The sequence below is a fragment of the Pleurodeles waltl genome, chromosome 4_1 (genome assembly GCF_031143425.1).
Source record: "Pleurodeles waltl isolate 20211129_DDA chromosome 4_1, aPleWal1.hap1.20221129, whole genome shotgun sequence".
NCBI lineage: Eukaryota > Metazoa > Chordata > Amphibia > Caudata > Salamandridae > Pleurodeles > Pleurodeles waltl.
In genome coordinates this window covers 809,170,534-809,185,970 of record NC_090442.1, presented here as the reverse complement: position 1 = coordinate 809,185,970, position 15,437 = coordinate 809,170,534, and the positions used below count along the sequence as shown (strand labels likewise).

Below are 15,437 nucleotides of genomic sequence, written 5' to 3'. Positions count from 1 at the left end.
CCCCCTTTCATCAGAGCTGTTCTGGACACAATGCAGTTTTAGGTTTATTGTCTCAAACGGTGAGATCACGATATTCAGGCTAAGATACTGTGAGGCTGCTGGAACTCAAGGCCTCTTGCATCCTGCTGGTGGCACATGCCTAGTGGCAAATGTGGACTCTTTGGTAGAACCAGAAGTGGACCTCTCTAACATGGTCCAGATCTTGGAGGAAATTGCAAAGGACCTGCAGTGGTGGCTAACAAACTGTGATTGGGTCATCGGCAGACCCGTCTCCCTTCCCCAACCAAATCTGACAATGGTAACTAATGTGTCACTCCTGGGATGGGGTAGCCATCTGGGAGAGGTGGAGATCAGAAGACTCAGATTTCCAGCCGAATCCTGACTCTTCATCATCCTGATGGAGCTCTGTGCAATCCAGCTGGCATTAAAAGCCTTTCTTCCCTCCATCAAGGGATGGCTAGTGCATTTGTTTACAGGCAACACCACCACCATTGTGGTACTGCAACAAACAAGGCGGGTAGGGTTGTGGACCCCATGTCCTGCGTCTCTGGACATGCCATAAGGGAATATCCCTGATGCTTCAACACCTGCCCGGATCTCAGAATGCCAGGGCAGATTAACTCAGCCGAAGATGTCCTCTCCTGAAGATGTCTAGTGGATTACAAATGGCGTCTCCATCTGTAGGTGGTGTAAGGTCTCTTTCAACAGTGGCGAGAGCCTTGGTTAAATCTGTTCACCACCGACAAGCATGCAAAATGTCAGCAGTTCTGCGTGCTAGAGTTTCCAGGGCAGGTCTCACTCGGAGACGATTTTCATCTCGAGTGGAGCACAACGCTCTTGTATGCCTTTTGACCCATACCACTCCTACCCAGAGTTCTCAGGCAGGTCAGCAACAACTGGGCCCAAATCATCCTTGTTGCTCCAAACTGGGCACGATAGTCTGGCATCTCAAGCTGTTGAGCGTGGCCATTGGTCCTCCTATAAGGCTGCATCTTCGGGAGGATCTTCTGTGTATCAACAGGTGAGGGTCCTCCACCCAAACCTGTCAACTTTCACCTTCTTGCGTGGAGATTGAGTGACGACAGTTGACAGCTTTTGACCTTCCCCCCCAAAGTCTGCAATGTTATCTTGGCAGCCAGGTATCCCTCCACCAAAACAGTATACACCTGCCATTGGGATATACTTTGCGGCATAGTATACAGAAAGCCAGATTGATCCCATTTCTGCTCACCTTTCTCAGGGCTTTCTCGGGCTCTGCTGTGGGCACTCTCAAGGGCTATCTTTCTGTCATTTCGGCTTTTCTGTGGTTACCTCACCAGACATTTCTCTCCAAATCCCCTATTGTAAATAGATTTTTGAAAGGTTTGCAAAATTTGTTCCCTCCTTCTTCTTTCATTATGCCTCCGTGGGACCACAATCTTGTCCTCACTTTCCTTTTGTGTGCAATATATGTTTCCGCCCTCCCTCTTTATCATGATTCAGTGGGACTTCAAGCTCCTTCTCACTTTTCTGATGTGCACTCCCTTCCATCCACTTTATAACTACCCTCTCAGGCTCTTTACCATTAAGACAGATTTTTCGTGGCTATAACATCTGCCCGGAGGGTCAATGAGCTTCGGGCCTTGTCATCCAAGCCTCCATACCTGAACATCTACCCAGACAAATTGGTACTTTGTTCAATAGCTTCCTTTTTGCAGAAAGTGATCACTCCCTGTCATGTAGGCCAGTTCATCACCCTGCCTCAGTACTTAATTTGTAAATAAAAATGTGCCAGTGCTCAAACCCCACCTTCTGAAACTCGCGGCCGCTACATTTAATGTGCAAGCACGGAATACTGAGGCACCTTAATCCTGAAGCCATCTCGGGCCTCTACAATCCATTTAAAGCCAATCCCTGCCTCTTCAGCTCACTCTGGCTGCGTTCTGCTTTCTACCTTTGTGACGCTTTTGAGTTTTTCTCTTCCTCCGTCTTTCCCATATGTGTCTTTTGCTCGCAGCAAATGCTTGAGGCAGAATAATAAGTGCCGGCCCTCAAATATAAGTGCTGGTGCTCAGCACCCGAAACAACAAGCTCAAATTAATCACTGCGCTGCCTACTTTTTAGGCTCTGCTACAACCCTCCAAGGAAGATGAGCGACTTCACCATCTGGACCCAAAAAGAGTGTTGTCCTTCTACCTTGACCGCACACTAGAGTTCCGGGTGGACTACCAGCTCTTCATGAGGAATGTCGGAGTGAAGAAAGGATGGCCATGGAGAAGCGGACCTTCTCCTGATGGGCCGTGCTCTGTATCAAAATCTGCTACACATTGGCCAAGATGCAACCCTCAAGCGTTTACGTGCTCATTCTACCATAGGTAAAGCTGCGACCACTGTGTTAGCACACAGAGTTCCAGTACTGGACATTTGCTAGACAGCAGCGTGCGATTCTTTGCACATGTTCACAAGACAGTACTGCCAGACATTCAGGTCTGTCAGGATGGGCACTCTGCCCATTCAGTCCTGCAGGACTTCCTCGTATGATCCTGGGGATTATTGCTTGGGTATTTATTCAAATGTAAGGAATCTGTCGTTAGAAGTGTCTATCAGATGCAGAAGTTACTTACCTTCGGTAACGCTTTATCTGTTAGAGTCTCTATCTACAGTTTCCTTACCGACCCCTCATCCTCTCTGCTCTGTGATTGGATTTCTAGGCACAGGGATGTTATCCTTTCAGGGATCTAGTTTTCCACATCAGTGGTCAGGGTTCTTCATGGCTCCATGGTCCTTGCGTGAAAAGTCACAAATAGAAACTGACATTAGCATGCTCGGGTGGCACCTATAGAGGCATCACGCACATCACTTCTGGCACAGACAACGTCACGTGGAGCAGAACACCACCTACCAGCACGCAGAAGTACTACTCATGAAAAATGTCAGTATCCAGTCTGACACCTGGGGATATTCTAAAAGGTAATGAATCTGCGGCAAGATAGAGTCTCTACTAGATACTCTACTGAAGGTAAGTAACTTGTTCTTCATGGGTAAAAGTACATTTTCAACATTTTTAGGGGAAAGATAACTGTACATTGTGTTGCCTGAGTAAACTGGTTTGAAATTGATATGTTCACATCCCTGTTGAAGAGACTAAGTACACATCCTTAGATGGCTGTTACTGATCTCTCTAGTGGAAAACAGTGGCTTGGCATCAGGCAGTGGGAAGGTGGAAATGGTGTTAAAATGGTCATGTAGCATGAATTAGCCATCTGGTTGAGGAAAAGGATGAGCTGGCATCATAATGGTACAGTTTGCCCAGCTCATGCTGACCCAATGGTGCTGTCAGTAACTGCAACCGTTGATTTCCAGAGCCACCACAGACTTTCTAACTGTGTCTCCAGCAGGTGAGAAAATCAGTTCTAGCCATGGCGAAGTGGAGGGAACCTCATCTCCACAGGGGAGTAATTAAAGGGAAAGAACAAGGCTCCTGCATCTGGAAGAAGGCTAAGGCAATCTTGGTTGATGGATTCTGGAACGATTTACCGTACAGTGAGAAAGTGCTAAAAAGGATGTGGGAATTCTGAGAGAAAGTAGCCAGGATTGGGTGTATGAAATTCTCTTGTCATCTTTTAGTGCACAGGATAAGGCTGACATCTCCCCATCACCTTCTCATAACATTCATGGACCTGAGAAGAAACATTTTGAATAAAGAAGACTCTGCCTGGCTGCTAGAGGAAGTACAGCCAAGGACTCCTGACTCCTGCTGTCACTTGAACAGGAGCTTGTCTCCAAGAGTCAAGTGGTTGGTGTCCTATTTCCTACTACAGGGACATAGAATGCAGTTGGACACCTGACTCCTAGAAGGCTAGTTGACCACTGTACACTGCACCCTGCAAGAGCAGTGGCTTGAGAGAAGCCTGCTTTGAGCATCCTAGGGCTTCTGGAGTGATCAGGAGTGCTTTTGTCCAGCACTAAGGACTGATTGGGTACTTAACTTCTTTTCGATACAGAAGGGACCAGGAAAAGGGGTTCCTGAGAGTGCATGCACCTTCATCAGGCAAGTTAACAAGCTTCATCCTGCTCTGAACTTTTTGCCACACAACAAAACGGCTTTAGCATAACCTTGTGGTGAAAATATTGGACATCATAGAGTCCTGCCTGGCTACATCTTCCGGCTTTGCATTGCTGGAAGATTTGTAGAAGTAACAACATGACTACATCTTAGGGTATCTCCTTGAACCAGGGTGAGGCAGCGAATATACCTCAGTTGCAAAGCGACCTAAGTCTATGAATCCAGCCTTTTCCCACTTAGAGCTTTTGGTGCCGAAACTTAAGGTGTCAGAAGGAGCATGACCACAATGTATCACAACTAGCCGGCTTTAGCTTTTTGGCATGCCTCACTGGATCACTTTGAACTTCAGAAAGTAGATTAGGCTAGAAGGCATAAAACCTTGGCCAGTGTTACCCACTTGTCCTACTCAACTACCTCTGCTTCATGGTCTGAAATCATGATTAGGTCTTGAGCAACCACAAAGTGTGTTTTTTAATTGACACTTTATATTTTTTGTGCTTATTTACTTAAAACTTTTAAAAAATCATGTCACTCATTCCCCTTATTCGATTTCACAATTGTATTTGGTGTTTTTTTTGCATATTATATTATTACATTAATAGTTTTATCTTGCTCTTTCCTAAATAATGGTTTTTATACAGCTTGAATGCAACATACATATCTCTGAGGAATTGCTTATACCATTGTTACCAGGAGTTAAGCAGAGGTTCTACTACAACTGTGTTGTGACCTAACCAAATTTTTAACCCAGTTTCTGACACTGAGCATATTCACGCTCAGGGCCTGATTACAACCAAGGCAGAGGGGATTACTCTGTCCCAAACGTGATAGATATCCTACCAGCCATTTTAGAAGTTCCATAGAATATAATGGAACTTGTAATACTGCAAACGGGATATCTGTCATGTTTAGGACGGAGTAATCCCCTCCGCCAAGGTCGTAATCAGGCCCTCAGTAATTAACAGACTGTTGATGGGTAAAAGCTGTTCAGTGAGAAGGCTGACTCCTCCCTTGAGTGGTTTCAAGTGAGTTGTTTTATGCACCTGCTTTGAGTCTTTCTTCATTCTCATTGAATTCTGCCATTATTGTATTTGATTTTAAACTCTCAGCTAAAGGCCAGCCTTGCACTTTCTTCAAAATACAAGTATGCTGGACAAATTATTGAAAGCTAAATTCTTATAGAAGCAAGGGCACCCAACTTTGAGCCCACCCGCAGAACAATGATATCCTAGAAGATGACCAGCCTGGGTTTTATCCTTCAAGAAGCAGTGAAACAGGACAAGTAACAGCAGTGGTTTCCATCTCACTGGCTACAGGTATTAGGATTGTCAGCATCCCCATTTAATCAGATCGGTCCTAGGCATGTGATTCTATTGACCATCGGCTGTTAATAACTAAGGGGCCGATTTAGAGTTTGCTGGAGGGCTTACTCCATCTCACGCGGCTGCCCTGCAACTAAATGCCTTGACCCTCGGCCAAGGCCTGAGGGCTGTAAATGGAAGAACCAAATCTGACAAGCATGCTGTCTGCACATTTACTGACATACAGGGGAAGAGTCGCATCAACTTTATATTGATGGACCTTAGATACTGGCACTTGGTACTGGACATGGTAGTCCGGACCCAAATGGACAGTGATCACAATCAACTCTGTTTTAGTGTAGAGCCACCATGGGGTAGGGCGCCCATTGCAACAAGCACTGCCAAAGTAGCCAGGGTGATCCAGGCTGAGAACAGCAGACGGCAACTTAGATGGAGCAAGGTGATCCTGCGAGACGACATTCTCTCTTCCATCGACTTAGACCTGACACATTGCGTAGCATTGATATCCATGGTGGGTGAAGATGTGAAAACTGTTCCTCTCTAATTGATGTACACATCGAGTTTTTCAAAAGATTGGAAAAGCTGCTATCTATGCCAGCTGCCCACAATACTTGTAGTGCTCCTTCCTGTGAGGGAGATAACTGGTACAATTGAGACTGGTACCAACAAATCTAATCAGTACAATCAGACAAAAGTATGTCACCTGAGTGAGTTAGGACTCTGTGGAACCTGTACAAGCAGACGCAGAACATGGCCAGGAAGGATGGGGAGGAGGAAAGATAGAGACTCTTGAATGTTGCATGTGAATGCAGGGATTCCAGATCCTTTTGGCTTATGGTAAGCAAAAGAAACCAAAAGGAAGTCCCTGCAATTGGCAACAATATCCTGCCCTCAGACTGGTTCCAACACTTCAACTCTCTTTATAATGTCGAAAGCCAATTCGCAACCATCTCTGTCTTTTACTTCCACCACAGCCGAATACCACCCACGGGGATGGTTTGTTCAACCTGGGAGATATCCGAGATGCAACAAACAACATAGTTCGACTGAAAGCCGCTGGCCACAATGGCATTCCTGGTGACCTTTTTCTTCATAACACCGACAAATGGGCTGAGTACATCCTTCTCTTATCCAATGCAATTGTTAGGGGAGCCCCCATTCCCGAGTTCTAGAGGGGTGCCGAGGTAGTACCCATTTACAAGAAAGACAATAGGTCCCTACCCGCCAACTATAGGCCCATAAGCCTTGTCGATACAGTACAAAAGGTATTCTGTCATGCCCTATTATCGAAAATCCAAGATTGGATTTCTGAGAATGACATCCTATCACCATTCCAGGTTGGCTTCAGGTCCAAAACAAGCACCATAGATCAGGTGTTCAGGTTTATGCTTTTGTATTGGAAGGTTGTAGCGATAAGGACGGGGAGTCTCTACAAAGCCTTCATAGACCTTAAATCTGCAATCGATCTGGCCCCTAGAGGTAAACTCTGGGAGGTCCTAAATAAGATGGGTATGCCCCCAGGGCTCCTGGCCACAACAATTTGACTACACGAGGCCAACTATTCAAAAATATGCTTGGGAACAAGGGCAATCTCACCTATCTGATCAAAGTAGTGAGGGGCGTTCAGCAGGGGTGTGTACTAGCTCCAACTCTCTTCTCCCTTTATTTGAATCAGGTCATCCATCACCTCACCTGGCAGCCCTCTGACGCACAAGCCTTAAGCAACACTTTTGTTCGCAGATTACATCCTGATAGTATCCAAAACCCTGATGGGCCTCCAATCCTCGCTGAATCGATTTGACGATTTCTGCTCCAAGAGAGGCTTAGAAATAAACACCTCTAAAACCAAGTTTATGGTCATTAACCCTCACAGGTTATATAGGGGGGGGGACCTTTCCCTAGGTATGTCCGATTTAGAACAACTTAACACCTTTGAATACTTGGGGATCAAACTATCAGACTCAATGTCCTGGAAAACCCCTATCAACTCCACATCATTAAAACTTAGCCAGCTGTAGGCGTCCTTCTAAGGGAGCACCATGCATCAACTACACGACCAGTAGCTGCCGCTCTCCAGAATTATAACATGAAGTCTGTTAGCGCAGCACTTTAAGGGGCCGAACTCTGGGGCTTTGAGGATGTAAAGGAGCTCACCCGTATTGAGAACATGTTCATGAGAAAACTCACCTACCTTTCCCCGAGTACCCCGCTTCTTCCCTTGCACTTGGATCTTGCCCGTAAACCACTAGCTACCATAGTTGGTCTCAGACCGCTGTTGTTTTGGAGGAGAATCATGGCAACTCCCAAACTTCCCTCCTATTCCACCACGTTTAGGGAAATTTGTTCTTTGGACACCTCCAATAAGATCCATTCAGTTAAGTCAGCATTGATTGCCATTGGGATGGGAGACTCATGGAACTCTTCACACACCGGGCCATTACCGACCAAGGAAAGATTGAAGTCCTGCTACTGGGAGTGGGTAACACAGTCTATATCTCGCTCGCTCTCATTAGGGCGATTAACTAGCGAGTTTCTTGACTTCAAGTCTACCTGTTTGCTAGAACCTTACCTGGACAGCATTCTAGACCCGTCCGGTAGGAAGCTCTATTTGCATTTCAGATTTGGTTCCCTCTCTCTCAAAACCTTTACCAGCAGATGGCAGAATAAGGCCCCTAGCAACAAAGTTATGCCCCTGCTGCGACCTGCACCAGGAGTCAACTGCCCATGCCCTCTTTGTATGTCCATCCTACACTCCCCTACGAAGGAAATGGCTCAACCCAACCTGCAAACAACTTGGGACCCGCGATCACGCTGCAGCCATGAGAATTTTAAAATCAAACTCCAGTCTCCCAACTGCCATTGCAGTTGCCAAATTTCTCAGAGGAATGTGGCGAATTAGAAGGAAATTGACTGAGACTGCCTAGCTTTATGTCCCTGCAGTCTTACCTGTATATTTCTGCTCCAATACTGTACCTCAGAATGTTGTTTTGCCATATTCCTCTTTTAGTGTACTGCATTTTGTGCATTATTATTTTCTTTATTTACTTTAGCCAAATTTATTTTATGAACTTTAATTTAATATTTATTGTGGTGCTATGTGACTTTTAAGTCACTGGATGGTGAAATAAATGTTTGAGTGAAAAGAATTGGATGGAAAATGTAGACATAAAAAGTAGTGGTAAAAACATTTGCGGTTGACATACACGATGATGGAAAGTATAAACCTGTGAAAAATATATTCAACTGCTACATTTGTGAATTGTCCATAGATTTACATTAACCAATACCCTAGTTCTTTGATGTTACGCTCTCTCTTAACCATAATCCTAACCTTTTTCCCACACGCCAGTTGGTTGCGTAAACTCTAAACCTGTTGCCTAATCTCTGCACCACCTCCTGGGCCATTTTCCTGCACCGTCTTCTTCACTTAGACCTTCCACTACTCTAACCTTAAGCCCTTGCCTGTTTTATCTAACCTGGTCACAACCCCATCCCTGACCCCAAACTAATCATTTTCCTACTACACCCCTAACAAAAGCACCTTTCTATACATTATCTCTCATCCTAACCTTATACCTTAACACTAACCTAACCCCAAAGGTTAACCTAGCTCCAGCACAATCCCTTTCCCAGTTCTTAAGGTCCTCCGTGACCTCTCAATACAGTTGTAGATAGAAACATGATTTTCCCTCTAACATATTACTATAACTTCCATTAGTAATACCACATGTGTGAACACTACATTGTTGTCAAGGATAAATCGTCTAGCTTAACACTGGAGGACCTGATGTGATGTGCTCCATGCCATGCAGATATCTAGAGGACTAGGTTATAATTCCCTGGTGATACTCCCACCCTCTATTAAGAACACCCTAAAATCTGTAACACTGTATGCAGTATTAGTGCATGCAGTATTGCACAGGTTACCTCTGGCCTCTACCATAACCTGAACACTTGACCTTATATAACTCCTTAGACCATTCCATACTGCAGCCCTAACCCTAATCATGAACATAACCTAACCTTAACCTTCTCCCCAGCCACATCTCTCATTCATATACTTTTGCTATTTTTTATCTTTTTTATTATTATACTTTTGTGGTTATTTCTCATGTTCATTCTTTTACTCTTTTGCCCGTACACTTAAGTTACTTTTTCACATATGCACACAATACAATCACAAGTAAAACAATATTGGGAATAAAAATTCCACTAAAGTGCTGAATGTGTCATGACTATGTTGCCTATTCACAAAGATAAATTTACATGTGTAGATTTTTTAGATTTTCCGCATGTGTAAATCTCCTCCTGTTTTCTATTCATCATTTCTGTTTGTATATGTGTACCTAAGTGTAGACTTGTATGTCACTACACCTCAGTTCAGGGGTTAAAAAATCTAAATTAGTTTTTTCATATAGGTGGAAGTCCTAGTCACTGTGGAAGAGATCATCCTAGGGGACAGTATAGGAAAACTTAATATGTATTAAGTGGACTGTGATTAAATGATAAAAATATCAAAACTATTTTAATATAACTTATAACTGTAAAAAAAAATATATTTATTTTTACCCTAAAGCTAATGAAATAAAATAGTAGACCACATTAACATTATTGCGTTAACATATTAAATTAACTTATTACTTATTGAATAATTAAATACTTGAAATATATCAATGTAGTGTAAAGAAAAGAAAATAGAAACCACCCTCACTAGCATTTTTATCATTAAATAATATTTAGAAAATGTAATTAAAAGTTATGTTTAATGTAAATCAATTTGTAACTTTTGAAAAAGTAAATTCATTTTTTAAAACAATCATCTATATTTTTAATTAATACAATTTTTTTTAGATTTAAAAGTGTTTGTAGTAGCGTGTTGCACCCTAAGTCCTACCTACCTTACCCTAAATCCTTCCCATTTAGTAGTAAGTATTCCCCATTTTACAGCCACTGCCGTGGCCTCTCATATATTTGCTACAAAAATGTATACCTACGTGCCCCAAAATCTTTGCCACAGTGGTGGAGATCTCCACACAAAAAAGGGGTGGCGATGGAGATAGATTTGTGAATAGCATTTTGTAGTATCTATGCTAGACTACTGTAATACTACTTTATATGCTGCAAAATGCAGTTTGTAAATAGATACCGTTTTTGAAGAATACGTGCTCAGAATCACTGAAATTCTGATTCAAAGTAAGAGTCAATACACTCAAAGGTTAATGTAACACAGTAGGTGCTATTCTTCTGGGAGAGGGCCCTTTTTCACCACAGTTCATTCTGCTTTCCATCTTCTTCTTCCTTGAACCATTTTTCTTTTTTTAGGAGCCTGATTTTAGCTTTATAAAGGTGATCTTATTAATTATATGTCATTGTTATATATCTTGGCACCTTTTATGTTTAATTGAAGCAAAGGCCTTCCTGGGTTAGAGATGGACTTGCTTCATCTTATCTGTAACCAGTGATGGTTCAGAGTCATCTAGCGAATTTGTCTTACGGTTGAACTTTGAGCTTTGAATGAAGTTTCCATCACTGTTTGAAGTAATCATTATTTTAGGACCTGCATTCCCTGGTTCCTCTGGTTTTGTCACTAGTGTGACGTGTTTTCCTCTCTTATGATGTTTTTATGTTAAACTTCTGTGCTCCCTTACTGTCTCTGGGCTACCCTCTGTCTTGCCATTCTTCTCAGCCAATGGTTCCTGTGGTCAGAACAGAAACATTCACTCTTGGTGTTGGCTTGTCGTTTTTGTATGTGTGATCTCTCTGTTGTCTTCTATTCTAATTCAACAGTCTGTAGAAATGTTAATCAATTTTCCCTTACTTCTTTTGAGCTCCTAATGGTGTTTATGTTGGCTGTATACAAGGAGTCACAGTCATCATCTGACATCACCTTTCTACTGTAAATTATGATTTATGCCTTTTCAAAGAAATTTAGTTTATTCTTTTTTGTTTTCCTCTACTTAGTCATTGTCACCTCCTCCTTGTCCTTCCATCCTTCCTTTCCATATTGGCTTCCTCCTCTTTTTTTCCTCCTCCTCCTCATCATACCTCTCATCCTCCTCATTCCCTGCCTACTCTACTCCTACTGCTACAGCAGGTCTTTCATCTTACTATTTTGTCTGTAGTACGTTGTCATTTAATATTGTTTTTGTTGCAGGACATTAAGAAATTTGATTCTTCAAAATCACTGCTAGCAGATGACAACAAACTGGTAAGAAGTCACAGCTTAAGTGTGCACGTATGAGACTTAGGTAGCACAAACGTAGGTAGAAAGCAGTGAATCATTGTACATGATGGGGCTTAACAGTAATAGCGTAGAGAGATGTGGACAGGGGAGGGCAACGTATGCTGGGATACAGCATCACAAGGGCTGGGGTTAAACTGGAAACTGAAATGATGGTTAGTGCAGCTTACAGTTAGGGGTGTGCAGAAAGATGCCAGAAATATGGGTAGGTCAAAGAATATATCTGGAAGGGGCTGTGAATGGAAACTTAACATGGGTCGTTACATTGTAGTGGGCAATAGCAGAGTGTAATTACATTGTAGTTGCCCTGACTGTTCCCATCGGATACTATTCCCCCTACGGAATATTTATTTTGTAGATATCCTAGCCAACCTTGTTCTCTAGCTTATTAAAAAAAAAAACTCTGAGGGATACTGAATGGAATTGCTGTGGACTTTGGAGAGTTCAAGTGACAATGCCTATTCCCAGTGAAAAATGATAATCTGTCGAAGGGCCTTACTCTGCAGCAAGGATGACTCCTTCAAGTAGCTCCATTGAATGCCACAGCATGTGTTTCGTGTCCAGGCTGAAGTTTGATCCAGAAGTTGTGTTAAAGGACTGATGATCACCCTTTAAATCCAGCAGAACAGTAGGGCATAGTTGATTTAAATGCTAATTTCCAGAGTTGAACACCACCTGAAAAGAATGATGATAAAATAAGATTATGATGTGCTTTTCAAGTTTTAGTTTAGGAATGCGCTTTGGACTTATCTGATTATCTGGTGAATGCAGATGCACCAACCATGCCTGTATGCCTCATGGGTACCTTTAGTGAAGATGGTTTCAGCACACATTTTGCAAATATACCAGGGCCCAAATTATGAGTTTGGCAGGCGGAATAGGCTGCCCGCCAAACTTCTGCGGTCGGGTTACCGCCTATGTGGCAGCCCTCTCGCAATCCACTATTATGAGTTTCCCGCTGGCTCAGTGGACAGAAACACAGTTTCCGCCTGCTGGCCTAGTGGGAAATGCACAACAATGATGCCGGCTCATAATAGACAAAGCAGCCAGTGATTTGCATGATGGGGCTGGCCAGAGGGGCCTCCGCATTGCCTATGCCAAGTACATGGCACCCCGTCTCTCCCAGCCTTTACATGGTGGTGAAACTGCCATGTAAACGCCGGCAGAGAAAGTGCTCGTAATCCCCAGGGCAGTGCTGCCCTGGTGGATTAGGACTGCCGCCAGGCAGCTGAAAAGTGGCGGTGCCGGCGGTCCGACAGTGGCAGTAACGCCACCGTCATAATGTCACGGTCGGACATTGAGGACCACCAGCCTTGTAATGATTACCAAGATGCCTGCTCTCACTTCAGAACAGTACTGAGGAAATACGGTTCTAAAGTGAGAGAAACATTTTAACTGACAAATCATCCAGCAACGGGTTCCCTGTTGGATGATGTAACTAATGTTCAAGGAAAGCCAAATATATTTCCAAAATTTGCCTCTGGGGGAGCAGTTTAGTTGAATTGGTGCTATGTCAAACGCTATGGATACTGCTTCCTGCAACTTCATTATGTGAACATCGGGGCATCACTAGTGGTTACAGAAACATGTTAGTGCAATATTTCTTGTAAGGCGCTAGATGGAGGAGAGCAGCTTTACCATGAATCCGAAAGGTGCCACAGTCGATGATGTTATACATATATGCTTTAAATATATTATAAGCTCCAGAAACTTAGTTCCAATATTTTATGCACCCCAAGTGAAACAAATGCAGAGCTTTTGGCTATTTTATCACATGGTTTTATGTTGTTTTTGACAAATTTGAAGGCTGACTCCTCCAAGATCTTCATGGTGTAAGCCAGTTCTAGAAGCCAGTGTCAACTCTTGGTCATCAGCTTCCAAACAGTTTAGGCAACTTGATAAGGTCTCACACCATCAAGCTACCTGCTTTAATAAACCCTATCTGATAGAGACTTCTAGCTGCAGATTCCTTACCATAAGAATTTTGTGGCGTCGGCTTGGAATCTGTAACTTTTGCAGAGCAGTTCCCTTGCATGCACCATTGGGTGGCGCCGGTCGGATCCATGTGGCATCGTCGAGATCGTTGAAGCCGCCTGTGATGTCACGGTCGCCTATAAAGGCACCACCCAAGCGCACATATGTCGGTTCTTTTCCTTTTGTGCTGGTTAAAGCGCAGACACGGAACAGAGTGTTTTTTGACAGGCCTTTTTCGTACTGTGGGTGGGTGCCTAATCCAAATATCAATTAGATCCCCTTTGAAGGGCAGATCCCAAGAGTGGAAGTACCAGACCCATGGGAAGCATAAAAGGTTGTCCCCTTCTTTCCAGTAGTGTATAAGTGGAGAAGATGGTCAGTCAGGGTTCAGTCTTCTTTGGAGCTGGTGTCAGATGAAGCTGAAGGAGGTGACTTTAGTCAAGTGTTCAGGGGACAATATTAGCAGTTTTGCCAACAATAAATACTGTGGTGTACCCCCTGGATAGGGTGTTTTTGTCTTTGACTAAACTGTTGATTGTTTTAAAGCTATTCAGCTGCAGAGTCTGGGTCAACGTTGCTCATATCTCAAAGCATAGCATCCATTGCAGAGAGGGCTCAGACATTGTCTAGACCGATTTATTTTGAAGAAACCTAGAAATCAGTCTGACTTTTATTTAAAAGACCAGAGTTCCTAAGACGTTTATGCATGTTGATGACTTTTTTTATTTTGATTCAGATGCATTTATATTTGTTAATCAGTTTGAGGAGCAATATGAGGATGAAAATGTATTGCCACCTATTTAAACTGTTGAAGATCTCTACATGGACTTACAGAATGCAGGTAGTCTTGAAAAGATGCCTTACTCTACTTTTATTATAAAAGCATCTTCGGCTGTGACATTCTGCTGCAAGCAAAGGCACAGATGCCTAATCTGTTCATGGAAATGCCAAGAAATAAAAAGATGATAGAGCCTCTATTGCAATTTAAAGAGGCACTGATAGATGCAGATACAGCAGTTTCAGCGATGCCCCAGACAACTCCAGCAGCGGCTAGGCATGCAGCTCATAAACATAGACAGACACCTTCCAATCCAGCTTACTTCTTACTCAACGCTAGAAAGCTCCCCTCTGCAAGTTTCTTCTGTGAAGTTAAAGTAGACTACCTTTTTGTTTCTGCTCCTGATAGAGAATTATAACGATTTTAAATGTTTGATATGATGGTGCTTGCTTCCGGCAGCCTGTATTAAGGTCAATCAATGATGTATGTCTAATGGCTCAGTATACTCATACTTTGTAGGAGGTGGCCTATTAGGGTAGGTTCAAGTTTAGGAAGAGGGGTTGGGAGCACACAGCTTCACATCCCAGCACAATTCGCACCTTTGCATCCTGGTAAATGCAGTTCACAGTTAGCGCTTACTTGAAAATTATCTGTGGTTTTTCACCAAAGTCGGTGCAGACATTGCTGTATATCTCTAGACATGTGTTTCTGGGTTTAGCCCTTCATCAGCAGAGAGTAGAGAACAAAGAAAATTCATCTGGGGTTGCTGAAAATGCTGCCAAGATCCTCTCAGGTCAAGTACCACTCATAGGCACACAGTTGCATCTCTAAAGCTCGTCAGCTCACTGGCTCTAGTGAGCCTTTTAAACAGGAAGGGAGATTGGGAGCACACTGTCTCACATCCCAGCACAGTTCGCCCCTTTGCATCCTGGTAAATGCAGTTCACAGTTAGTGCTTACTTGAAAATTATCTGTGGTTTTTCACCAAAGTTGGTGCAGACATTGCTGTATATCTCTAGTCACGTGTTTTTGGATAACTTTCAAGTAAGCACTAACTGTGAATTGCATTTACCAGGAT

At 43.2% G+C, this 15,437-nt stretch overlaps 1 protein-coding gene across 1 annotated transcript in view; it reads left to right on the top strand.

Annotated features, from left to right (window-relative positions):
• The window catches only part of CFAP54 (cilia and flagella associated protein 54), a 1,075,777-nt gene that overhangs the window by 958,641 nt on the left and 101,699 nt on the right, over positions 1–15,437 (top strand). Inside the window, exon 49 of the mRNA XM_069229529.1 lies at positions 11,522–11,575. Coding sequence (XP_069085630.1) covers positions 11,522–11,575 — 54 coding nt within the window. The remainder of the gene's footprint in view (positions 1–11,521; positions 11,576–15,437) is intronic.